A 27,797-nucleotide genomic window follows, 5' to 3' on the forward strand; every position below is an offset into this window, starting at 1 on the left:
ATGGGCGGTACATTGTCTTCCGCCTGTCTGTTGGCGGTGACCGCCGCGCTGCTTGTCTGTTACGCCGTGGCGGGCGGTGTGTTAAAGTGGCTGTCTTTGTTGGCGGTTTCCGCCAGGGTCATAATTCCCTTTTTTTGTCCGCCGGCCTGTTTGCGGTATTTCCGCAGCTTTAACACCGTCCGCCAGGGTTGTAATGACCACCTATGTCTGCTGCCTCCTCCTGTTGCCATTGTATTGTTTTATATAGAATATTTTGTTGGCCTCTTCGGTTACCTAAATAATTCTATTCTGTTATTAACCAACGTCACAACACACGTTTTAGCGACATCTGGATGATGAGCATTTGATTTTGCCCCGCCTTCATTCAAACATAACCTGCAAGTTATGCACAGGTCTCTACAACAGGAACATTATCCTGCTACTCTATTTTGAGGGCTTACTATGCTGCCCACCTATTCAGTTCACATTTTTCATGAGAGTTTAACAGAGGACACATTTATGATGCATGCACACAAGACCAAGAATTTCAAGTCTCTTGTAAGGCATGTTGTTTGGTCACTTTAAAGCAAAGACCTTTAGGCCAGAATGCACAATCACCAGAGAGCTTTGTTAAAACAAAATGGTCACTTTGAATTACGCGCAAAGCATGGAAGGCACAGGGCACTCTTCAAAGAATGGCTACAATATGCTATTAGCTCTTCATGCTCTATCAAGTTAAATGATATCTCTAACCAGTAGATGGCAACTCATTTAAGCCAGTCTACAGAAGGGTATATTATTTGACAGTACAATCAAGTTCATATGAAGTCACTGATGACCAGAAGCGTCCTAGGATTAGATGATGCCATGGATGACCACAGACTTGTTGATTTTGGATGACTACATGCATGGTCTAACTTTGACACTCTGGCCCTCATTACGACCCTGGCGGTATAGAACCGCCAGGGCCGCGGCACGCGGGAGCACCGCCGACAGGCTGGCGGTGCCCCGCAGGGCATTCTGACCGCGGCGGTAACGCCGCGGTCAGAACAGGAAAACTGGCGGTCTCCCGCCAGTTTCCCGTGGCCCGTTTGAATCCTCCACGGCGGCGCAGCTTGCTGCGCCGCCGAGGGGATTCTGACAAGCCATACCGCCATCCTGTTCCTGGCGGTTCGGCCGCCAGGAACAGGATGGCGGTATGGCTTGTCGTGGGGCCCCTGGGGGCCCCTGCAGTGCCCATGCCCATGGCATGGGCACTGCAGGGGCCCCCGTAAGAGGGCCCCACTTTGTATTTCACTGTCTGCATTGCAGACAGTGAAATACGCGACGGGTGCCACTGCACCCGTCGCACCTTCCCACTCCGCCGGCTCGATTCCGAGCCGGCGTCCTCGTGGGAAGGTTGTTTCCCGCTGGGCTGGCGGGCGGCCTTAAGGCGGCCGCCCGCCCGCCCAGCGGGAAACTCAGAATGCCGGCCGCGGTCTTCAGACCGCGGTGCGGTATTCCTGCGGCGCAACTTTGGCGGGCGGCCTCCGCCGCCCGTCAAAGTTGTAATGAGGGCCTCTGTGTTTAAGCGTAGCACTGTAAATTTGAAACAACAGTGTGTATGTTTATAGTCTAGTTGAATGAAGATGTGGACTCGCCTAGTTAACTATGTTATTGGGAAATAGTAGGGTAGGCAACCTGCATTCAGATGATAGTCTTGCTAAAGTAACTTGCTTCGTTAAGTTCAAGGCATCAACCATCGTGGTCACAACAATTTGTGAAGAGCGCGTGAATATCTGTAGTACCGTACAGTTAGGTTCAGCATCTTGATATGAGTGGTACACTCGAAATATTACAAATGGATCTATGTTAAAAGCCCAGTCATGGTGTGTTGATGATATTAAGACGCATGGTCCAGTTGAGTTGTGAGTTTATCTAGCTTTGGAACGAGGTGTGCATGTCTATAGTCCAGTGTTGTTCATATAAAGGCATGAGCATGAACAGTGTTGGTGAGCTTAGGTGCTTCAATGCTTAAAGGCCAGCTAAATTAAGTTAAAAGTGCAAATGGATAGAACCTTGAACTGAAGGAATGGCTATCCACACTAGTTGAGTTACATGTAAAGCACATATGTTCTTGATATAGTCAACTTGCATGAATGTATATTGTACGAAGTCCAGATCAGTTGTATAGACAGCATTCATCTTGAGATGAAATGATTTGGACAGTCTAACTGAACTCCTCTAATGCACAGCTGAAGACATGGAAGTTCAAAATCCAGCCTTGTTGAGTTGCAGTCTTGCATCAAAAGCTTGCAGTTTTCAAAGTCTACATAAATTGAGTTGACAATTGAATGTTCACAGTCCACTCATTTTGTAGAGGTATGAGTATTCAACACTGAGGTAAGTCAAAGGCAAGTAGACTGATTTCTGTGTCATGATCGTAAAGCAGCTGTTGGCTCTTTACAGTAATTTCAGTTGGTATCTGTAAAGCTCAAAAAGGTACTTTCCATACAAAGTTCAGTACTATTAAATGATTGCGTACCAACCAGAGCATACCAGCCTTGTAATGTATGCAACAGACTTATGATTCTGAGTATCTCAATTGCAAATGAAGTACAATACACAGCCCTTACCACAACTTCATTCTCAGTCTTTAGGTGAGGCTTGATGGACGTTCACTCTTTTTAGAAAAGAGACTCTTCACTATTAAATCTGAAATCGTCTTTTAAATTGTTCTGTTTAAAAAAAATAAAATGTACACACCTGGGTATCTTCAAACCCAATTAAATGTATTCCTTTGGTAACTGCAGATAATATAAACAAGAAACTGGTTTTGTGCACACTTGCAAAGGCTCTTTGGCTAAGCCTCTGAATAGGTGCTGACTATGCGGGATAAATGATTTAGCCTGTCCTCCAGGACCAAGAGGTTGGCCAACCACAGGGTTGTGGCCAATCAGCCCTAAAAGTGTAAAGGATTCGGGGCGGAACTCTCCGCGTACTGCAATTCTCATTGTGGATTGTCTTGCCCAAGACTTGAGAAACTCTCTAAAAGTACAGGCGATGCCTGAAGACTCATCTCTTCCACTCAGCATTTAAACTAAGAAATTCCCTTTCCTCGAACCAAAGCCTTCGCAACTCAGTCCGGCAAGATGTCCAAGTTCGGACACATCTCATTCAATTTAACAGCTGATGCATGACTTTCTTGGTCTAAAACAGGACATTTTCATAATGTCTACTGCCACTGACTGTTTATCACAGTCTTTGAAGGGGGATGTTTTACCACATTTCCTCCAGAACCAAGGGCAGCCCCTCCATGTGAGCGGAGGAGCGTCGGCCCCTAAAAAAATGCCCTCAAAATTGAAAAATAAAAATGGTAATAAACTTTGTTTATTACCGTTTTATTTTTCAGCACCCTGTCCTGACCTGAGTGTCAGGACGGGGAAGAGCAATTGCTGCCGAGTGGCAGTAGAGAGCTGTGCACTTGGTTGAAGTGCACATGTCCTTTTGGCCGGCCGTCTTGTGACGGCCAGCCAGACATGCGCACTTTAAACATCTCTAACCCAGCTGTCGTTAGAGAAAGCACAGGCCTCCAGTGCTCTTGTGAGCGCTGAGAGAGCCCACTCCCACCAAGCTTTCTTGCTGGTTACCAGTATGAAAGCTGCGTCGGGATTGGTTAGTGGTGTTTTCTGGTCCAGCGCATTGGAACTTCCAGGAGTAGGAGGACGCCGTGAGGAAGATGCCTGCAGGTAAGTGACTTAAAAAAAAAAATATTATTATTATTGTGCCCCGCCATAAACATAACATAAGCCGGACACCACTGTCCAGAACTTCACTGGTTCTACTAGTGAGCTACTGGCATATGCAAGAATGGTAATTGTGTTTGCACATTTGTAGCACTGTGTACTTTTTTCACAACTTAGAGAATTATTAGTTTTGTAATTATGTGCACTAGCTGGATATGTTTTTACAGCACTAAATATTATATTTATATTGACTTGAATGAGTAGACCTTGCATGCTGTATCTTGTGTTATCTCCTCAAGAACTCTACCTGCTACCACTGTCTGCAGTTTTGTACGACACAATGCACTATAAGTAGCAATATGCATTTTATGAATTGAGTAAATCAACTTTTACAACACCTTGATAATTCTTTATTCACGTCTTACCTGACTTTACTTTTTCTTACAGTCGCTCAAAAAATAGTGACAATGAAAAAGCAGCAGCAACTGCTGGCCTCGTGCAAATCACTACCCAGTTCCCCGAGTCATTCAACAGGTTCTACCCCAGTATCTGGGATCCACCAAGGACAGGTAAAGTGCCTAGAAAAAGAGAATAACAGACATTTCCTCAGAAAAAATCAAGTTTTTATAAAATACACTTATATTCAGTTCTTTATAGTTTATCTCTTTGAATCCATGTTTCCACAATTTTAAAACATGAACCAAACCTACATCCTTAGAATGATTCTGCTTTATAAGTTTGACTGTGCCAATCAGTGCTTCACCCATTTTGAGAGTGTTTTTTCAGAAATGCGTTTCATGCTTGGATGTAGTACAAGTGGAGACAAGGTGAAAAAGGTTTCACTCTGTTTGTAACTCACAGGTCTATGTTGGATTATCAACGGCTGCATCTTAGACCATCATCAATAATACTGACAATAATTTGGGTTTTGAACTGCACCTGTTTTGGTCCAGGCTGCTAAATATTAAGATAAAATATGCTTAAAGTGCTAACTGTAGAGCGGTGGTTCTTAGCCTTTGGTCCGGGGGTCCACAATGCCTACTCAGGGGGTCTGTGACTGCTTAGAAAATGTAATGAACAATTAATAAATTGTATATAAATATAGAAGCAAAATTAAAACTGATTCTTTAAAAGAAATGTTCTGTAAATGTGAAGGAATTTGAAATTTGGATCAGTAAATTAGGTTGGTTTCTTCAGATTGATTTGTGGGAGCTGTGCAAGTATGGGTGGTCTAAATTGAGTTTAGAAAAACTCCAACATTCCCATTAAAATTAAAATGTAGGTTTTGTTCATATTTTTGTGTGAATTAAGTAAAATACTTCATCATTTATGTATTTGATGAATGCTTGTTTGCGTATTGCTTCGTAGTTGAAATTATTGAAATTGCTTAGGCTGGAGTCCCCGGATTTTAATAATGACTCAGTGGGGGGCCCTGAATTCCAATAATGGTTCAGTGGGGGTTCCTGAATTCCAGTAATCATTACCTAGGGGTTTACAGAGGTTGAAAAGTTAAGAACCACTGCTATAGAGAATCGCTCACAAATCCTGGTGTTCAAGGGTAAAAAAATCAAACTAGGAATTTAAGTAGATTCCAATTTGACAACTTGGCTCATATATTCTCTTAAATGTTAAAAACGCGGGGACTACGATTAAAGATCAGAAGATTTCTGTCATGTGGTAAGAGACAGCATTGTAAACCGCCTACGTCTACCTTGTTATAATCTGAATGTTGTAAATAGTATGTTAATTACTTGGCTTTACAAGAAGACTCTTGCTTTTTCAATGGACTGACAAAAAACTATTTTCTTGTGTCAAAAACCTTTACAAAATGGGCTTCAGAAAATTTGAATTTGAGTTTAATTTTCTTTTATGACAATACGAATAGTAGGTGTGTATAATATACACACTACCTAGAGAAGAGAACAAATATGCCATATATTTACAAAGCAAAATAGCAGATATTCAGAAGCCAACATGTGGTGAATAATACACATGAACTTAAATACAGGGTTAAAGGCAAATTGTTGAAAGTGAAGCAAAAAAGGCAAAAATTTGTCCAATCCTTTTTGTGAAGAGGTGGTGGAGTTTTCATGTGAGAGTGGTTCTGTATAAGATCATATTACAGCTACCCACTAAGTGACAGAGTTACGAAATATTTCACTATAGCTGTCACTGCACAAATATTCCTCACCGTCTGAATTTTCATGAATGACACACTTTCTAAATTTGAGCCATGGAAGAATACAAGCCAGTCAGTCAAAAGAACCATAAAGAGTCTATTCTTCAAGGTAGGGATAAATAGGAAGGCAAGCGACTGAATAAAAGCCAAGCAATGAGAGTGACAAAAAAGCCAACCAATGGTAAGTAATGGGCGGTCTCTAAGTCCACTGAAAATTCACAATAGATCTTTCACAACCAGACTGGTTGGCGAGACCTAAAAATACAAAATATAGAAATAAAAAGTAGGCAATATAGTGCAATGCAGTATAATATGAAAAAATGTGGAATAGATTATGAAATAGAAATTAGAACTATAGTTCTAAAAACAAATGCAGATTTTCAGCTATTTTAAGATCAACATCATTATTTATGGTTATGTTGAAAAGTTCATAGCCAGTCATGGCTATTTGGAGCTACATGCTCTTCTATTGATCCAAGCTCATCCTTCTTGGTTACGTTGGTACTTGGATGATGTCAATTATTTTAAGTCTTTGTAATCGCCGGCCTGAAACCATGTAAGACAGCTACAAATGTGACAGCTACGTGATCTCACATGTTCAATACTTATTAGCAAAATTGTGTTAACCGAATACCTATCTAGGGGCCAGAGCGTGACCCAGTTACTAAAGATTTTACATAGTCTTTGTCTCATAAATACTCAGCATACTCGCCAATACCATATTTATTATACATAGAGTAAGATGTCTGAGTGTCTAAGCCCCATTCTTAAACAATATTAAAATAGTTTCATCTACTTCTGTGTTGCAAAATTTGATTAAAGGGAGATGCCTGATTAACCTTAAAGTCTTTAAAACATCTCAGACCCTTGCTTACAAAGCAGAGTCTCTCATCATGGCCACTCTGTGCGACTATGGAACTGCACAACTCCTCTCACTGCATTAAGGAAAAGGTGTCTTCATTAAAGGTGATAATGGGAAAAATAGAAACTAGAGTGACTGACACAGGTTGCATCACAGAAAAATGAATGAAGAGCGAAGCATCAAGGAATACAAGGACAGAGTTCAAAGATGCCAGATATTTGAGGACTGTGCATACTCTTCCATTGCCAAATTGGAAACAAAAGTTGAACAACCTAAAAATGAGGAAAACTCAGCCAGCATCCATACCTTGGGAATGCAAACCTGCCTCAATCCTGGGAACTTGGAGGGACCACGTCCTCAACTGAATTTGGGAAATATAGAAGAAAACTACAAAAAACAGCAATTTTAAAGGTTTTTGTGGTGAAGGAAGTGCAGCTCCCGACCAGGAGCCCACAGAGAAGGGGAGCTGGAATGGCCAGTATCCTATATCATGGCAAAGTTGAAGGATTTTTAGCCAAGAAGAGAGAATGGCAAGGGCTGTAGCCCAGAAGATGATGTTCTTTGACTGCTCATGTATCCGTGTCTTTCCAGATATAAGCCATGTGACCTTGATAAGGCATGACGACTTGAAGTTGGTTTAAAAGGAACTACTTGTGACGCTATGAATGCTGCCAATATTTGATGACTTATAAAGATTTCAATCACACAGGTGATAGGACGAATGCTTGCAATTTGGCCAAGCACTGGCAAATTGGGGAGCATTCCGACCCATTGTTCTTTTGCCCACCCTGCCACCTTAGTTTGCACCGAGCCATATTCAAATCAGTCGTGACCCTTCTCCAATGGGAGCAGTAAAGCCGAACTGCCAGGCCAGTTCCTTGCTGAAGCTGAACACAAACAACTCAAGACCGGTTTCACCCTGATAAGGGGCTCTTCAGTCGGTTGCAGCTGGGTTCCAGTGGCACAGTGAGCATGGGATTCCCATCAGGGCATACTGTGGCCCCCTTATGAGAGTACATCAAACACACGCAATTTGATGAAAGGATTGCTAGCAGTTTGTCTAACCACTGGCAATTGCTCAGGGTAGCAATGTAACTCATGGCATGTTAAAGGGCTGTGACTTACAGATGATCGCGCTGCATATGCAACCATTATCACTTTTAGGGCCAGATGTAGTAAGCCTTTTGCGCGTCGCAAACTGTGAAAAACGCAGTTTGCGACACGCAAAAGGCTTAACACGATGCACAACCTCAAATTGCGAGTCGGTACCGACTCGCAATTTGAGGCTGCGACCGCATCGCCATGCTGAGTTGGTTTGTGACCGCGAATGCGGTCGCAACCAACTCGCAGATACCATCCACTTGAAGTGGATGGTAACACATTCGCAAAAGGGAAGGGCTCGCCATTTATTTAAAAATATATATTTTTTCAGAGCAGGCAGTGGTCCTATGGAACACTGCCTACTCTGAAAAAAACGAAACCAAATGGTTTTGGAAGTTTTTCTTTTTGCAGCTCGTTTTCCTTTAAGGAAAACGGGCTGCAAAAAGAAAAAAAACCTGCTTTATTAAAAAAGCAGTCACAGACATGGTGGTCTGCTGTCTCCAGCAGGCCACCATCCCTGTGAGTGCAGGGACTCGCTATGGGGTCGCAAACAGCAACCCACCTCATTAATATTCATGAGGTGTGTCTTTGCGACCCCATAGCGAGTCGCAGAAGGTGTCTGAGACACCTTTCTGCATAATATTTTGCGAGTTGCAATTCGCGAGTCGCTGTGAGTCGCAAATTGCAAGTCGCAAAATATTGTTTTGCTACATCTGGCCCTTAGTCTGAAGATCACGTGAATCTTTATTTTGACAACAGTCAGGTATTTATTGCTTTTGTGAACTCTAAATGGCTGTTATGATCCTTATGTTTTTTGGAAACGTTCCAGAGCTTGAGCATTTATTCTTAGAAAGAGTTTCACTTGTACAGGTTTTTCAAAAAAGGAACATTAGGAGGAGTGGAGCCGCTTTTGTTCTGAGGATTCAAAATGTTTGTACCATTTGAGATAAAATATAAGAATAATCCTGTTCCATGGGCCACTGGGGGCATATTTATAAGCCCTTTATGCCACTGTTGCATCACTTATTGTGACGCAATGGCGGTGCAAACCACCAGATCGTATTTATGAAGCCATGCAAAGCCACTGTTCAGGGCTTTGAATGGCCTTATAAATATAGAGTTAGTCAAGGCAGTGCAAATTGCTGCATTGTCATACTCTGTGCTAGGGAGGCATTCCATGGGCATTTTGGTGGGTGTTCTCATGCAATACCCTTAAATTTCGACACATCCCCAGATTTACAAGACCTTGTTAACCTGGGAATGTGCCAAAACCTTACGCCTCTGCAGGGGAGGTGCAATGAGGAGAAATGTCACTATTTCTTCTTGTTATTCCTATTTCAATGTGTGCTGCATTCTGCAATACTCATAGAAAGAGGAAAGTGCAGCCCAGCATTGTTTTTGTTCAGGAAAGTGCCCCTTCCTGCACAAAACAATCCTGCATACAATGCACACACCCTTGCACCATGATGCAAGGGTGCTTGCATTGGCGCTAGACAGCCCTAAGAGCACCAGTGCAGGGGGAAAGGACAGGAATGCGCTATAGTGCTTAAATACGCCACACATGCCCTGTCATTTTGATGTAGGGCAGCGCAGCAAGGTGACTTGCTGCGCGGCCCTGCACCAAAATTTCATAGATATTCACCCCAGTGTGTAACACATGGGGCTTTGAAGGAGATTCTTCTTGTGACTGGTAACCTGTGTAAAGGCTCAAGTGCAGGGAGTGTGTGATCCTATCAGCTCAGACTTAAAACTGGTCTGGCTGCAGCATTCTGAATCTGATATAGGTTGCCAAATATGTATAAAACGATTTCATCACAGAAGCTGTGTCTGAGGTGTGCCTCTATTTGGGTACGAGGGTGGGTCACGTCTTAATCTAAGAAAAATACCAATGCTGGAGAACCACAGTTACAGGTAAGTAACTCGTTTTTTCTCCAGCATTAGATTTTTCATAGATTCACATACTTAATCAGAATAGTAAGTAGTTAACATTTTAGTTCATTATGTACATTAAGCAAGGATGCCAGGATACAAAAAGCAGGCTCACCTTATTTGAATGGATGACAGAGAATGACCTGCCCCACGGCTGCATCTCTATTAGCAGCTGCTTCCAAGCACTAGTGTCTCGTGATGGTGTGTCTGGTCCTCTAAGTTGATTCTTGGCAGATGTCTATTAATGGCACTCCCGAGTAGAGTGCTGAGTGACTAATGACCTTTGACTGTCTGAGTTAAAGGTCTTACTAGGTAGTACATTGGGTATGCAGTTCTTGGGGGGGGGTGGGGCATGGGGAAGGAAATTAAGAAAACTAGGCCGGAGGGGGAAACTGAGACAGCTGATCGGGGAATCTGATTGTTCAGAAGCAAGAACCCTCACACACCCAGGTGGGTGTCATGCTTCCATCATTGGGAAGCTCCTCAGTGGGTCCGCGCTGCAATGCCTAATGGGCCCTTTGAGGGGGCTCTTTGCCTGAGGTCTTTTGAGGACAAGATGCCAATGTGAAGTGTAGGGTGGAGGTGCTCTGGGTGTAGATTGGTGTAATATGGATTCAAAATAGCTAAGAGATGCCCAGATAAATTTAATGAGTGGGTTCTCTTCGTAGGAATAAAAAATAGTGGGTGGCTGAATGTGGCGGTCATGATCCCATGCACCTCATAAAACAGTGTGTATAAATGTCGAAATGTTTCTTGCCTCAAGTGTCGTTATTGATCAGGGTAATTCTTTGCCTCCAAAAACCTAAAACCTAATCTACTAGTGACGGGGGAGAGTGGGTGCAGTATTAGCAAGAGACCTCAGTCACTCAAATCCAAATCCTCACAGTAAAATATACCTGGGAATGTCTAAAACCCAACCTAAAATAAAGCACAAAGAAAATTACAGAAACACCCTAGGTATGCAATAAAAGCACATTAGGGGTATTCAATAGTCACACTCATCATGAATGCATAAATGCAAGTAGTAGAGTGGGTTCATGCCAGGCGAAAAACACGCCTGTCCATGTAAATACAGAATTGCATGAAAATCACAAATCAAAACAAGCAGGTGACACACAAGTGAAGCAATGCAGTGACCACAACATAGATTAAAATCCAATTGGTTATGTCCTGCGCATTCAAGGGTGGTTACCCAAGTTTGGTAAGTTACTGATCCCTTAGGTGATGGAAGAGATCATGCTAGCTGGGGAGCAAAACTGAAGGAGAGGGTCAAGTTAGACTTTAAGGACTTTTTAAGTGCAAACGTATCACAAGCAGTGGCCAACAGTATTCATTGACTCAGCGGCCACCTATCCACTCTCTGCCACCCTGGAGGTGTAACGGTAATGGGGTGGTCTTTATACTGGAGAAAAATCGGTATGTAGCTTCAGGTGCCTCATGTAAACAGCATGAGGAGGAGTGGGCTGTCCAGCCAGAATCCGAGTGATGGACAGAAGCCATAACCAGGTTGGGGCTGAATCCTAGCTAGTATTATCAAACTAGAGGCAGCGGCCAGTGAGCAAGCTTGGCGAATGCCAGCCGCACAGTGCGCTGTCAAAGCTGGCATTATCAATGTGGAGGCATTGATCAGTGTGCAAGCCTGGCAGAAGCTGGCTGCACAATGTGCTGTTAATCCTCAACCCAGGAGGCAGACGGCGGTGTGCTAAAGTTGCCCAGGAAGAAGAGCTAGAGTGGCCACCAACTTGGAACAGCACAGAGTTTCCGGTTCCAACGGAGAACAAAATAAAGCTCAGGGGCATCTATGAAACATAAAAACTTCCAAATTAAAGTTTTAGAGGCAGTGTCTTTGCGGTGTCCATTTAGTGGCCAAAGGCTAAGTCAAGGGCCAAACCTGGGGCCTAATATCATCGAATAACACAGTCTGGGGGTTAAAAACCCCAGGTTGCTGGGGGTTGTTTGGAAAGGCCCACTAAGCCATCAAATTAATAGAAGACAAAATGTGGGGAAAGCACCCAGTAAGGTGTGGAGGGACCCCATAAAGGGCTGGACCGTGTGGGAATTACAAAAGCAGACCATAATTTATAGGAGAGCAAGTCCACAATCAAGAGTACGGAGTCCCAAAATAAAACCACCACAGGGTCTTGCGATTACTAGAGCAACTGTGTTACCAGAAGGACATGCAAGGACACCCAGGGGCAAAGAACGAAAGGGTACTGCCAATCTCACTCCAGGGGATACCATCGTTAAGGCCAGTTATATGGGTTGCCAAATGGAAAATACAGTTTTGTTCCCTCCTGAACAGTGACTGCTTGTTCGCATGAGGGAGTGCTTCTAGAATGGTCCATTGCACATCATCCGGGGTATGGTTTAGACAGAGGTAGTCATGTTTTTTTTGCAGCAGATCCAGCTACGTTGTTCCATGAACCTAACGTTTGCTGGTCTAGTGGTCATCCCACTGAAACACTTGGTGAAAGGGCAAGTAGTCATAACACAGTTTTTTGTGTTGTAATCGGTGTTTTTTTTTGTATCAATGTGTGAGTATGGTCAAAGGTTATTTCTTTGGTGGGTTCAGTGAAATCAGACATGCCACATGAACCAGAGGCGTAGTGTCCTGTCACAGTGGGTAAATCCCAATGGGGGCGTTGCTCCAATTTGGTGGCCCTCTGAGGTTTGGTGTGAGTGAGCATGTCTTTGATGTTGTTAGTGTGCTTAAAAGCAAAGCATGGTCTAGGGATTGAAAGTTAACCTGTGTGTAAAATGGGCCTATGTTTCTGCATTATTTTCTGTATGTAGTCGGAACTAGGTGTAAATGTTGTGACACAGGTGATGATGTCTTCCTGTGGGCGGACCCTGGGTTCCAGTAAGGCTACCCGGTTATTGTTCCTGGACAGCTTATGTGCCAGGTCAACACTGTGGGATGGATAATGACAAGCTTTTAGGTTTGTTGAGATTTGCTGTGCCTGCAGTTCAAAGTCTGCAATGGTGCTACAATTGTGACATTGTCACCCAGCAGAGTATGGAGGTATCCCATAAAGGGCTGGACCACAGGGGATTACAAAAGCAGACCATAATTTTTAGGAGAGCAAGCCCACACTAAAGAGTACGGAGTCCCAAAATAAAGCCACCTTGGGGTTGTGCGACTACTAGAGCAACTGTGTTGCCAGAAGGACTCACAAGGACACCCAGGGGCAAAGAACAAGAGGGTACAGCCCATCTCACTCCAGGGAATACCATTGTTTAGGCCAGTTATATGGGTTGCCAAGTGGAAAATCCAGTTTTGTTCCCTCCTGAACCGTGATTGCTTGTTCGCATGAGGTAGCACTTCTAGAATGGTCCACCGCACATCGCCAGGGGTATGGTTTAGACAGAGGTTGTCATGTTTTTTGGCAGCAGATCCAGCTACGGTGTTTCATGATCCTAACTTTTGCTGCTCTAGTGGTCGTCCCACTGAAATGCTCGGTGATAGGGCAAGTGATCATAACACAGTTTTTTGTGTTGTAATTGGTGTGTGTTTTTTGTATCAAGGCATGAGTATGGTCAAGGGTTATTTCTTTGGTGGGTTCATTGATATCACACATGCCACATGAACCATAGGCGTAGTGTCCCGTCACAGGGGGTAAATCCCAATGGGGGCCTTGCTCCAATTTGGTGGCCCTCTGAGGTTTGGTGTGATTGAACATGTCTTTGATGTTGTAAGTGTGCTTAAAAGCAAAGCATGCTCTAGTAATTGAAAGGAAGCCTGTGTGTACAATGGGCCTATGTTTCTGTATTATTTTCTGTATGTAGTCGGAACTAGGGGTGAATGTTGTGACAGAGGTGATGATGTCTTCCTGTGGGCAGACCCTGGGTTCCAGTCAGGCTGCACAGTTATTGTTCCTGGACCTCTTACATGCCAGGTCAACACTGTGGCATGAATAATTCCAATCTTTCAGGTTTGTTGAGATTTGTTGTGCCTGCAGTTCAAAGTCGGCAGTGATGCTACAATCGAGCCATATGGGAGGTTGTCCCTCAAGGATTTGGGATGGTGGCTATTGTACTGAAGTAAGCTGTTGCAATCAATAGGTTTCTTATAGGTGGTGGTTGTCAGTTTCTCTACAATAATGGTAATTGAGAGGTCAAGGAAAGGGAGACTGGTATTCAAAATGTTCTCAGTCAACTTTAGAAAAGGGTTCAGAGAGTTGAGCCATTCGCAGAAGTTCTCGCATTTCCTTATGTTTCCCTGCCAAAAGATCTGGATGTCGTACATGTAGTGAAACCATGGGAGGATGTTAGTTGTTTAAGGGTTATTTTCACAGAAGATATTCTCCTTTTCAAAGTGTGAAATGTATAGACAGGCCAAACTTGGTGCAAAAGTGCTCCCAAAAGAAGTGCCCTGGGTTTGATGGTAAAGCTGGTCTCTGAATTGGAAAGTTTTCCTTGAGGGCCAAAGTCGCATATTTCTTAATGAAGTTGATCAGACTGGGTGATCACCAGTCTTTGGTCATCAGGATGTTTTCAATCACCTCTAGTGTGGCATCTTGTGGGATATTCGTGTAGAGGGCCTCTACATCTAACGTTACTAGGAGGTCAGTGTTACTCATATTGTTGGATTCTAGCAGATTTATGACATCCCTTGTGTCTTTATGAAAATAGGGTGTTTTTGGGACCAGGGGTTGCCAAAAATGATTGCAAAACTTCAACAGAGGTTCCAGAAGAGAGCCTTGGCCAGGCATGACGGGTCTGCTAGGGTGCGGGGTAACCCCTTATGTATTTTGGGGAGGACATAAAAGTAAAGAATTGTGGGTTGAGAATTCATTAGGAACTCAGCCGAATTTTTACTCTCTGAGTTTCTGCAGTGGAAAATAGAGAACTGATCTGAGCACTAGGGGCCCAGATGTAGGTACTTTGCAAATTGCGACTTGCAATTTGCGAGTCCGAGCGACTCGCAAATTGCACCTCGCAATTTGCAATGCAGAACGGTGTCTCAGACACCGTCTGCGAGTCGCTATGGGGTCGCAAAGACCCACCTCATTAATATTAATGAGGTGGGTCGCAAATTGCGGCCCCATATCGACTATGGGCACTCACTGACATGGAGGCCTGCTGTAGTCAGCAGACCTCCATGTCCGTGACTGCTTGTTAATAAAGCAGTTTTTTTTTTTCAAGTGTAGCCCGTTTTCCTTAAAGGAAAACGAGCTGCACTTAAAAAAAAATCAGAAACCTTTTGTTTCGGAATTTTTTCAGGGCAGGTAGTGGTCCCTTGGACCACTACCTGCCCTGAAAAAATATTTTGGGGTCCATTCACAAAGGGGAAGGGGCCCCATGGGGACCCCTTCCAATTTGCGAGTGGGTTACCATCCACTTCAAGTGGATGGTAACTGCGACTCCATTTGCGAATTGCATACCACTGCGAGTCGCAAATAGGAAGGGAACACCCCTTCCTATTTGCGAGTCGGAAATGCATTTTGGGAGTCGGTCCCGAGTCGCAAACTGGTTGCTACATCTGGCCCTAAGTCCCGCCTTGGGCCCTGATCAGTAGGGGTGCGGTACTTCCGATCAGTGAGATGGAGGTGACATTCATTGTTATAAACCACAGTGAACATGATGACAATTGCTCCACCCTTGTCTGTTTTATTGTGATATTTGTGTTGTTTGCTATAGATTTTACTGCCAACAGTTCTTTATTGGACATATTCTGAAAGGCAGTGCCATGGTTGAGTGCACCTACTTTTTTTCAATACTGCTTGTTCATAGGTGAAGATTTCATGCAGAATCATACCTGCAGGAGTGCAGTTGTGGATGTCTGCTTGCGTAAGAGTAGCATTTCATGTTGTCTCTTGCTGTGAATAGGTCTATCCTTGATTTTCCACAGGTCTTAAATATTTGATTTAGCACAGTGTCCTTTAAGTGCAAATGATTGCTTTCTCATCTATAGATTGAGCTAGCATAGATCTAGAATGGGCCTTCACTCTTTTGCAGTCTTGTTGTAGAAGGTAGAGATTTGGCCAACTACAGGTTCTGATCTTGTTGCTATGTGTCTTTTGGTATCTGGTGCCTTGGGATTGTCAGTGACATCTTGCGTCCTTCCCCTTTTGCTGGGGCTTACACTTTTCAGTCTGTCTTGAATAAGGCTGTTGCCCTTGCCTGAAGGAATGTGGCTGTTGCTGACGGGGCGAATACTCCTTGCAGTACTGTCACTGTGTCCAATTTGATACCTTGATGTGCTTCATCTGTGTGCTTACCAAATAGCTATTTGTCATCAAATGGCATGTTATGATCTTGTTTTGAATCTGTGGCCTAAATAAAGTGCCTCTCAACCATCTTTGTGTGCTTAAAAGAGCTGCCACATCTAGCTCTGGAACTCCCTTCCATATGAAGTGCAGAAGAAATCTGAGTTGTGACGTCCTCTGGGACAGGTGAGTAAGAGAGCAGTCTCACCTAACTGGCCAATGTTCGGGCTATTTATAACAAGGTGGATGTGCTAGCAAAGTTGTCATTCCCTATGGCCTTTACAACTGTCAGTGCATTTTACTGCTATTATGAAGTTACGGAGGGTCTCTCACTTCAACAGCAGGGAAGGAATCAAACATGTAAATCTATGAAAGGTCCTATGCCGGAGAACGAGTGAGTCTGGTATAGAGTTCACTGGCATAATCAGGAAATGATAGCACTAGTAATAGTCTGTATCTTGTGAGAAAAGCCTACATGACGGAAGAGACTTCAAAGTGTTCTCATCATGTAGCATGTGTCCCTGGGCACTGAAGTTTCAAATCAATGAACACATTGAGGCAGCGATTATATCTCTAGGTGCCAAGTGAATATAGGATCATAATGTTGGTATGATCCACACATGATTGTTTCTGTTCTGGATGAGTTAGATTTAAGATGTCTGAGAATTAACTGTTCATCTACCAGAAGGCCCTCCCCAAAACCTGATGCCAGTTGTTTTTTCAGCTTTGGGACTTTTCTGAGTGTTGCCAGCACAGTTGAGGCAGGTAAATGTGTAGGATTTGACAAAACCAGGATGAGGGAACATATATAGACTGAAAAGGATGGAGGAAATTGTTAATTACCTGGGGGCTATGTGAAAGGTGAATGCTGAGGATTTGATTGGAGATGTGACAATTTGAGCTCTGCTTTTAAGTGAATGTTATCTAGTTAAGGACTGTACCATGGACTCCCATGTTATAGTCTCTGTTGGCCAATACTTAGTGATATACAATGTGACAAATGCTGATGAAAGGCTGAGTAGGAGTAATGTGGCAACTCCATTAGCAAATATGCAGTTCTTGAAAATATCCCAGATGAAGATTGTCTAACTGAATCCTTCTTGCAGCCCTACATCCTGTATGTCAAAAGATTGTTTTGCTCAGGAAAGATGGAAATCTGGAAGAACCTTCCTTTACAATGAATTTTCCTAGGAACATTTTATTGGATAGTGGTCTGCAGTTTATTTTATTAATAGCAAGCTAAAAGAGCACAGTTAGCTTATAAGGTAGAAGTTGATAACTTTGTAGTTGTTGGCAATGTGAGGCTGTTGTTTTTGAGCATATTTTATGCTGGTTAAAGTGAAGACTGGGTTATGTAATTTAGCAAACGCTCTGAAGAGCAGTTTGTTTGTTCAAGTAACATTTGAGATGTGAAGGAAATAGTGGAATTTCTTGGCTTCCTTAATGATTGTGTTTTAAGTTCTGTATCGCATTACAAGTAACTTTTTGTCATTGAGGTTGCACATATTCTCCATTACCTGGTCTCAGTTTTTGAAGTTTAATGTCTAAATTGAACTACCCTGCTTTCCATTGATAAGACCAGAGATTTATTGTTTGAAGGGGAACCATGATATTGTAAGTTCATGTTAGCCAGTGTTAAAACAGCTTTATAGACTGTGCTGGGTCAAGCAGCATAAAAGCCCAAACATTTGCTTGGATGTGGTTGTGATATTCAGAGAATTGGGTTGGCATGGGAAGGTTGAGATTGAAAATTATCAAGTAGTGATAGCTTCCTATAGCATGGCTGTTTCCAGTCACTGTGATTAGTCCTCTTCGGATGAAAATAGCATCAAGGGTGTGAATTGCTGAATTGATGGTCCCTGTAACTGAGAAAATTGAGTGCTTCCAGGTTAGTGAGGTGGCACAACATGTGGTGTTCGTCTCCCCTAACACACAGGAATTTTTATGTTTAATGGTAGTGTTGAACATTAGATCCATGGACGCATCTATTAAAGCTGGGATTTGTTGGGGTGGTTAATAGATTCCAAAAATAACACCAAGGACATGAACATTCAACAAATAATGATTTGAATTCCAATAATGAGCAGTCTTTAGTAGTGGAGATCAGTAATTTGCTCTTTGTGCTACATTAGCCATTTACTCATCTTCTGAAGAGTTTTTGAACACTGTTACCTATTGTGTAGGTATAGGTGCAGCTTCATCTCTTAGCAGGTTTCCATAATGAAGAATATATTCAGATAGAGATTAATCACTAGATTGTTCAGGCGTACTCTGTTTTTGGTTTGTGGTCTGGCATTGATTATCAGGTAAGCTAGGAGGATACTGTATTGCCATGTAAGGATTGCTATCTCTGGTTGGTTATGTGGAAATGATGATTGCTTTTGTTGTCTGAGCAGTAGGCGGCAACTTAAAGTTGTTGAAGTCAATTCTGTATTTATACCCCCTAAAGACAGTTCTGTTGCTTCTCAGGACCAGCATGACTGTGACATACCACAAATCCTCTCCTTGTGTATTCTTTGGTATGTCACCGTCTTAGTTCATTCAATGTCAGTAAGTTGGACTTTTGTTGATTTAGCTAATTGACATGATTGCCAGTATATGATTGCTGGGTCCCCTTGTCTGGTTGAGTGATCATAGTAAGGATATGATTTTGTTGCTGTCCCACAGTCTGATAACTTGGTTGGCTGCAATTTTAGCTGATTGCTGTATCTCTTGCTCTGGTGGTTGCTGTAGATAACAATGTGGCCAATGTAATGTGGCTAGGGGCAGAATAGGTGATGAGAGGATGGTAATCAATAGGTCTCACTTTCTCACTCAGTCTTGCTATACGCTTTCAGGAGATCACAGCTTCTAATAGCAAAAGCCAGTTGCAATTACAGGGCACGACACAGGTGGGAAAAGAAAAAAGAACATTGATTATTTGTAACCACAGCAACAGCAGGACATCTTAGCACTCTCCTACTACCTCAGTAAATCTCAAGTGGCCTCACTGGTCAGCCCACTAGGTATGAGTAATTGGGTCAGCCACTGTGGGGCTGTCAGAATAGCACCCCAGAATGTGAGCACTACTGTTTTTTGAGGGACCATTTAGAGAAAGTCTCACCCATGTGATGTGCCATGCTTCATTATCAGCAAACCTCACCCCACCCAGTTAAAATGATAATACTTGAGCAAACTCAACCCCAGATGTTATGATGTTCTTGATAAAGTTTATGCCTGAATAGGACTAGGATCCAGATATAGCTAAAATATGTGAGGGCAAACCTAAAGGAATTTTTATTTGTTAGTAAGTACCCCAGTTATGGTTAAAATCCAATGGGGTGGTTTTGGTACAATGCCTGATTCATCTTTTAAACAGACAACATGTATCTCCACAATAGTGCCTAGCAAACAGGTTATGGGTATTCTTCAGGGCTAGGGAGGAATTCTTCAGGAACAGTGCTATTTTAATTCATACATGGTGTAAAAAGAAATTCCCACCTTAACCCGACAGTTAATGGTTACATGGGGAAAATTGAATATAGTAAGACATCTGTTCAATATTCCACAACTTGCTTCTTGGGTACTAGGTGAGCTGTTTTTTTAGAACATGTACTACTGATGGAACACTGCAAAAAGACATCACACACAACACACGTGATTAACGGTAAGTGAGATAAAATAACACCCATTCAAACATGCATCTTACCCTAGTCTTGGCAATAACTATCTCTGTGGTCTAGCCGGCAGTAGATGACCGCTGTAGTCACACAGTAAAATAGAAACAATTATCAAATTGCTCGATAATAAGGAAATCAATAAAGGAAGAAAATGTTTACTAATTACTTGTGTAATGACTGATAATTGTACTCAGTGTGGAGGACCCTGCGACCTAAACTTCCGAAGAGAACTTAATTACTTGCAGTAGGGTGTTCTAAACCAAATCCATGATTATACAGAAGAAAGATATTGAAATATTTGTACTCATTGATGTCAGTGGGGCCTACATGAGTGAAATGCCATTTTATTGCCACCCTACGTAGGTGTTGTTTTTCTTTCAAATTAGGTCATAAAAGTAAAGAACGCAAGAGGAAATATTTCCTAGTCCAAGGTCTCTTCGTAAAGTGGATGGCCCACAAATTAGATCATGAGTAAAAGTAGAATTACTGCTCACTTCTTCAAGGAGATCACTGGTGAATTACCTTATATCTTCCCATCCGCCAGCTGTAATGCTCTGGCGAAAAGAGATTTCAATGGTATTTTATTGCTGCGGCCGCCATGAAATGAGCAAGGCCAGCCACTGTGGACAATATAATTCCGTCCCTTAGATGCAAGATCCGACAAGTGTGCGCACGCTGTCGCTTGGGCTAATGGGAATTGTAGTCTAGGCAACGGAACGCCCTAAGCAGTAGAAGACTTCTGACTTTAAAAAAAAATACATTGTCAGTGCTGCTTGATCAAAATGAACCCCAGGGATTAGTAAAGAGTAGAGAATAATGAACGGCGAGGATGGCCTAAAGCATAATGAAGCCACCAAACATTTTTAGCTTTATGTGGATGAGGGTTCCAACCTGTGTCACTTGTGGAACAGTATCAGGTACCAAATAGAGTTCCGGATAATATTCTAATCAGCACCAAGCATGCAATTAAACAAGCACCCTCCATAGAAAGTTTTCTTATGGAAACGGAAGGTAGTGCCAGTCTCTAAATGAGCTGATTAGCTATACATGTATTAAGGGAGTTGTAGCTTAAAGACACAAGCCCAATGCGATTTTTATCTGTGTCTATTCAGTTATGTCTATGGGATCCAATCACTGAGAGCTCTTCTGTCAGTCTTGTGTCCATACATCCAGCACTGTTTTGTAATTTAGGAGTCATGATGTCATATATTTATGTAGTTGTTTAGATTTTTCAGTTACCAACACTGTGATTTTTTCAGGTGATTCTTTTCAAGGTAGTGTCTGGTCAGTTTGGTGTGGCCATTTTTACACCTGATATACTTCTCTGCTCATTTATCCTGATTCACACTTTTCTTGTAGTCATGCAGAAGTACATAAGTTGACATAGACAAATAATCACATAAATTCACACTGCTTCAATTGCTAGGGGGGTCTGCAGCCCCAATTGTAGTTCTGTGTTTCTTTGTATAAAGTGGAAAACCCCTAATTTACCACAAGTGTAATGGCCTCTCACTGGGGGTAAATTCCATAAAATTGTCTTCCACAGCCATGGAGCATACACATGATCGGCCGACAGCAGCATCACCTCAGGCTCTTGATCCGGACCCACTGGCAGGGACGTTTCCCAAAAGTTTCAGGATTCTACGAGTGTTTGAAATGTCCCGAGTGATAGGTTGTCCAGGACGATGTTCTGTCACCATATGTCCTTTGCATGCTACAACCTGTAAAGGTTCAACAGCAAAAGGAGTGTCTGTTTTTCATCTATGTTTCTGCTTAACCAATACCTAGTCTCCTTTCTCAAAAACTATCTTGAGCATGGCAACACTGATCTGCTTATGTTTTCATTTTTCGCTTTCAAGGTGTATTGGTGTCTCGAATATTGCCAGTATTCACTGATTGATCCAGAGTCAGTTGAGGTAGTTTCATTCTGATAGCCTTCTTAAATAGCAAGGTCCTGTACTCTCATCTGTTGTGGAGTCAGGAGTTGATTGATCGTCCCGGAGGGCCTGACACATGGCTTGGTTCAAGTCAATTCCCTCCACTGACGCATGTTGAATAACTTTCTTGAGGGTGCCAATGAATCATTCGACTACGTCAATGGCTTGTGGCCAGAGAGGTGTACTCTTTTGATGTTTTACGTTGAGATGGACGAGGAATTCCTTGAACTCTTTGCTATTAAAGGGAGAAACATTATCAGATTTGAGAATTTTGGGGATGCCCCACGTTACAAAAATGTCATGCCTTTCTATGACGTGTTGTCGAGGAGGGGTCTTCCATCAAAAGGAAACATAAATATTTATCTATTACTACCATGAGATGGTTTCCATTTCCTAGAGGCCGAAAAAGGTAAACTGCAACTCTCTCCCAAGCAAAGGCAGGAAGATCAGACATTGTTACTGGATATTGCATCACTTTGGATGATAGTTGGCAAATGTGGCATGCCTTGAGCTCTCTTTCGACCCTCTCATCTAGCCAAGGAAACCACACTCAATCTTTTAGTGCTTGTTTAGTGTCCACAATAGTACAGTGTCCTTCATGAGCCAACTTGATGACCCTCTGCCTGAGGCTTCCCGGTATGAGAATTTTCAGGCCTCTTAATATCACGCCTTCTTGGATGACTGCTAGCTCATCCTGTATGTCCCTAAGCTTTTGGAATTCAACATCTTCTACCAGGGACAATTCTTTATCCTCCATGATTGCATGGTAGTCAGTTCTTTGATAATGTCCATGTTTTTGTCTGCATTGGTTACAGCATTGATCTGTTCCACAGACAGAGCCGTTGGTGTGCTGGAGTATACAATAAAGTTGAGATAGGCTGCAGGTGTCTTGGATGTCGGACTGTGACGATGCCACAGCACTCCTGAAAAAGTCTGCTGGTTTTGATCCTTCCCTGGTATGTGTAATATTTCATAGTCATATTCTTGAAGTCTTAACCCACACCTCTCTATGTGAGGGGGCACCTTAGCCTTCGGGTTCCCGAAAATGAGAAGCAATGCCTGGTGGTCCATGATGATGGTGAATCGTTTTGCGCAGAGGAATAAATAAAACTGTTTGCAGGCCCACACCACAGCCAGATTCTCCTTCTCTGGCTGAGAGGAAGCACATTCTGAATCAGACAGGTTTTTACTGGCATAGGCAACAATGTGTCAGAGGATTTGGATGACCACTGTGTTGAGCAAGGATTATTCCTAGCCCTCCCGGGCTCATATCAATCGTTATTTCAGTATGTAACTTGGGGTCAAAGTAGGCCATTTCCGTTACATTCTCAATTGCACATTTAGGGCCTGATTACAACTTTAGAGGAGGTGTTAATCCGTCCCAAAAGTGACGGTAAAGTGACGGATATACCACCAGCCGTATTACGAGTCCATTATATCCTATGGACTCGTAATACGGCTGGTGGTATATCCGTCACTTTACCGTCACTTTTGGGACGGATTAACACCTCCTCCAAAGTTGTAATCAGGCCCTTAATGTCTTTGAAACTCTGGTCGTATTCTGAAGACCACCGGAATTGTACATTTCGCTTTGTCAAGTCTCTTATTGGGACACTCACTGTAACAAAGTTGCTGATATATCTTGAGCAATAACTGGCCATGCCTAAAATGGATCTCAGCATGGTGACATCTTTGGAGGGGCAAGCGGATGATAGTGCTTGCACCTGGATCTGAAGATCATCCCCCCCTCGGAATATATGTGCCCAAAAAATGTGAGTGTGGTCTTGTGAATCCCACACTTTGTGGCATTCAGAGTGAAGCCTGCATCATTGAATAGCTGACACACTTTGGGCAGGGCTTTATCATGTTCTTTTTGTGTTCATCCAAAAACCAGTATGTCGTCACCGTAATTGAAAGCATGCATAATCGGCGGTATTACTCAGCAAATAACATCCTGAAATATTTCAGTAGCCAAAGATGCCCCAAAACTCGAGGGCATTTTTACAAGCCTAATGCGCCACCAGAGCGTCACTTTTTTTGATGCACCGGCAGAGCAGAATGCAGACCCATATCTATGAGGCCACACAAAGACACTTTCACTTCACCTGATTTTTCATGGCCATGCAACGGAAGTCTCTGCATTGTCCTACTCTGCATCAGGGGATTGTACCATAGGCGTTGCGATGGGTTTTGCCACACTACACCCATGGATTTTGACACCTTCCCAGATTTACAAGGCTTTGTAAACCTGGGAATGTGTCAAAACCGTACGCCTCGGCAGGGGAGGCATAACAAGGAGAAATATCTCTATTTCTCCTCGTTGTTTTCTCTTTCTATGTGTGCTGAATTCTGCAGCACACATAGAAAGAGGAAAGCTCCTCCATGGATTGTTTTTTGTGTGCAGGAAGGTATGCCTGCATAAAAGGCAGGTCCCCTTGCACCATGGTGCAAGGGTGCCTGTGTTGGCACTAGCCAGCCAACTTTGGGCCAGCACAGGGGAGAGGACAGAAATACAATATATTCTGTAAAAATCATGCATTTCTGCCCTTTCCCTGTGGCACAGGGCAGAGCAGCCATTCACTTGTGCTGCCCTGTGCCACTTTATTGTGAATATACCCCTTATGCTCTTATATCTGAAAAAAAACAGCATGAGTTAAAAAGGTAGTAATGAACCTGGAGTTCTCCTCCAACTCGAGTTGATGGTACCCTTTAGTCAGATCAAGGCAGGAAAACACTTTGGCTCAGTTCAATTACATGATCATATCTGCTGTGTGTGAACCAGGATGTCTGTTTCTCTCAATAACTGTGTTTGCCTGCCGCACCTCAATGCAAATGTGCACAGCTAAATGAGTCCGAAAGGCAGCTATTAATGATTCTGTGGCACATGGTTTCTTCATCAGTGAAGTCGCAGAACTTGCAGTGTTTAATGAGTGCATCAAGTCTTTCAACAAACCCATCCATTGTTCCACCAATCTGTTGTTGTGCTTGATTGAAGATGTACCTTTCATAGTCGACATTGGGCATTGGATTGAAGTAGTCCTCTAAGCCTTCTTTTACCTTTTGGTACAATTTCACATCTGTCAGTGCGATTTTCTTTAGCACGTCTTTCACTCCCTCACCTGCAAGGTTTATTAAATATTTGATGATCCTCTTATCATCTTCTTCCTCTTGTGCATCTATGAAGTCGTTAAATGTTTCAATCCAAGCAGCCAACCTAGCACTGATGTTTTGCTTCTTAGAAGTGTTGAAAGGCAGTGGTGGCTTCAGGAGTACAGCTGCATTGTATTTTGTGCTCCCTTCCGCTGCCATTGAGAGCATGTACTGTTCAGACACCTTTCGTCGCGCAGGGTGACCCTGACAACTTCTGCAAACACAGCTTGCTGCTGTGGCCTATGCTGCCATGATTTTTTATTGCCTTTGCTGGTGAGTAACTTTTTGACTTTAATACCTTGTTGACGCGACTGTTATATCTTCCTTCGTCTGAATAATCATTCTGTATTTGATGCACAGTGCAACATCTCTCTCATCCACCTCCTCTGCAGTCTATGGCGGGTGTTTTGAAATGTGCTCCTTTGCATCATTTTCTATCTCTTCCACAGATGTGTATGAGCTGGCGCAGAGCTTTGACTCTGACCCCCCTTTATCAATTTCGGGCACAAGTGGCATGCACAAGCAGTTTGCCGTATCATTGCAAACTCTCAGGTAGAGCAGTCTTGTCTTCCCAGGGCACCTATTCCCTACTCATCACCAGCTGTAGCATCTTCCCCACCCCTGGAGCATACACATGAACAATGCCACACAGGAGCTGCATTCAAACTTTACTTTATACATCAGCATACACTTCCCTATTGTGCGTTACATCATACATTCTGTTAATAACACCTTAGCACCTCCTATCCATTGCGTACTTCCTGTTCAGAGTCCGTCCAGAAACATGAGGGCTCTAGTGCACATACCTTCAAGGTGCTTCAATTGCAGGTTAGTGTTTTGAAAAGACACATGTGAATTACAATGTTGTTCTGCCCTTTCCTGAAAGAGAACATGGGCTTCTCCAATTTGAGTCTACCTGACAAATTGTGCCACTCTTAGTTCACCAGTTGTTTTACCCTTTTGGAGAATGGGCTGAAAGTGGTACTGCATATTGGTCTATAAGTCTGTTTTTCTTTTTAGGTGCTGAAATGTTGGTCACTCTTATTAGGGGTGCTGTTTTTCTGACATTTCTGATGATACTCCCAGGAAACGTTTCTCTTTAAGTTTATCAGCTAGTTGCTTCGTGTGTTTGTGCTGTATGTAGATGTCCATGCAGTTACATCACAGACGTATGAATTGGCCCACAGGAAGTTTTCCCCTCAATGAGCACCAATGGAAGCTTTCAAACTGACCAAAATATTTTTTCCTGTTGGTTTGTAACTAAATTCAGCCTTGAGAACACCATTCTCTGCATAAATTCAAAGATCGAGAAAGGCTAGTTCCTGTTTGCTCATAGTAGTGGTGAAACTAAGGAATGGATCTGAAGAGGTAAGCCAAACCCCAAAGGTCATTTCCTCTTCAAATGTGCCTCCAAATTAGGAATAAATCAGCTATGTACCTATGGTCTGAACAGGTTGTTGTAATTGTAAATGTACTCAGTCCCAAGTGCATGCACATGCAGACATGCTAAGCTGGGAGCATTCGATGATTTGTGTGTCTCTAGAAAGAAGTCCCTATTATACTCAAGGTAATTATGAGCCAGACTAGTCAGGACCGTGTGTGCAAAGTCAAGTAGGATATCTTGCGGTGTTACATAATCCTGTGTTGCTGGTGCAAGGTGTATAAGGAATCCACAGCCATCCTGGTCAATATACCATTGTCTGGACTTAAGTCAAGGTCTCTAAGATTGTTAAGTATATCCTTGGTATTGCTAATGCCATTGGTCTCAGGAAGAAATCACAGAACTGAGATAGTGGCTCAAGGGCGGACGCAATCCCAGAGACAATTGGCTGTACAGGAAGTGGGTTTTTGTTATTGCACCTCAGCGATGATATAGGAAGTAGGAGACCCAAGGTTCTTTATTCACCCAAGGAAAACGTTACTTACCTGTGGTAACACTCTTTGTGGTGGTTACTCTATCTACCTGCAGACTCCTCTTCTGTAGAACAATCCCATGCATCAGACTGGAGCTGGAAAATTTCAAAGTCATGCTGTTGGTGGTCAAGGGTGCTGGACTCAGTTGGCGCTGGAAGTAACATCAGTCAAAGCTACCAAGGTCATAAAGCACCTGCGCTGGTGCATCTATGTCAGTTTCCCTCCATTTTGTCCAAGCCAACCAGACCAGAGAAGGAGAATCAAATCATGAAAAATTGCAGTACCAATATTTTGCAATCTGGGATGTTATTAAATTTCCCTATAAATCATCCATCAAATGGGGAGGCAGGTGGGTCAGTGAGGAATCTGCAGGTAGATAGAGTATTCACCAGAAAAGTTGTTACCGCAGGTAAGTAACAGTTTCTTCTGAAGGAAGATTTCTCACCTGTAGAACAGATTTTACAGCACTACCCTGCCCAGGATGATGGTTGATGGATGATTCAGACCAAGAAATCCTTCTGAACAGATCTAGCGAAGAGTCTGTCCCGGTGCACCTCCTCATCAAGGCAACAGTGCCTTGTAAAAGCGTGCAAGGAAGCACACGTTGCTGCCTTGCTGATTTCTGCAATCAGGACAATCCAAGCTAGCTCAAAAGTGGTGGACTTACCCTGATTTCTTCAGGCAGCCCTTCGTTGGCCAAGGCATTGCAGGTCTGAACGTAGAGGTTGTTTCATAAGGATAGGGTCCTCTTCTGAACCGCCTTCCCATTCATGGCTCCAGATTTGCCCATCAAGAGCTGGTTGCCTGACCAGTATTGCTTGGTGCAGTCCAGGTGGTAATTAACCACCAGCCAAGGATCCAACCGATGCAACCGTTCCTCCTCCTTTTTAGGATCAGGTGGAGTGTAGAAAGTTGGAAGGGTAAGAGATTGGGCAAGGTGAAAGGGCCTGATCACCTTAGCAAGGAAGGCAGCCTTGGTTCACAAAATCAACTTATCTGGGAAGAAGGTAGTGAACAGGGGGAGCAACAGCTAAGGGCCTGAAACTCACTGACAGGAGAGGTGATGGTAACCAAAAACACAATTTTATGGTCAAAATGTGAAGGGTACAACTGTGCAGGGGCTCAAGCAGAGTCCCCATTAAAAATGTTCGAA

General features: G+C 43.1%; 1 protein-coding gene across 2 annotated transcripts in view; it reads left to right on the top strand.

Annotated features, from left to right (window-relative positions):
- AGAP2 (ArfGAP with GTPase domain, ankyrin repeat and PH domain 2) overlaps positions 1-27,797 on the top strand; it is a 488,971-nt gene that overhangs the window by 274,104 nt on the left and 187,070 nt on the right. For both annotated transcript variants that reach the window (XM_069230930.1, XM_069230931.1), the window contains exon 7: positions 4,152-4,273. In XM_069230930.1, coding sequence (XP_069087031.1) covers positions 4,152-4,273 — 122 coding nt within the window. The remainder of the gene's footprint in view (positions 1-4,151; positions 4,274-27,797) is intronic.

Source organism: Pleurodeles waltl, chromosome 4_2 (assembly GCF_031143425.1).
Source record: "Pleurodeles waltl isolate 20211129_DDA chromosome 4_2, aPleWal1.hap1.20221129, whole genome shotgun sequence".
In the NCBI taxonomy this organism is placed as follows: Eukaryota; Metazoa; Chordata; class Amphibia; order Caudata; family Salamandridae; genus Pleurodeles; species Pleurodeles waltl.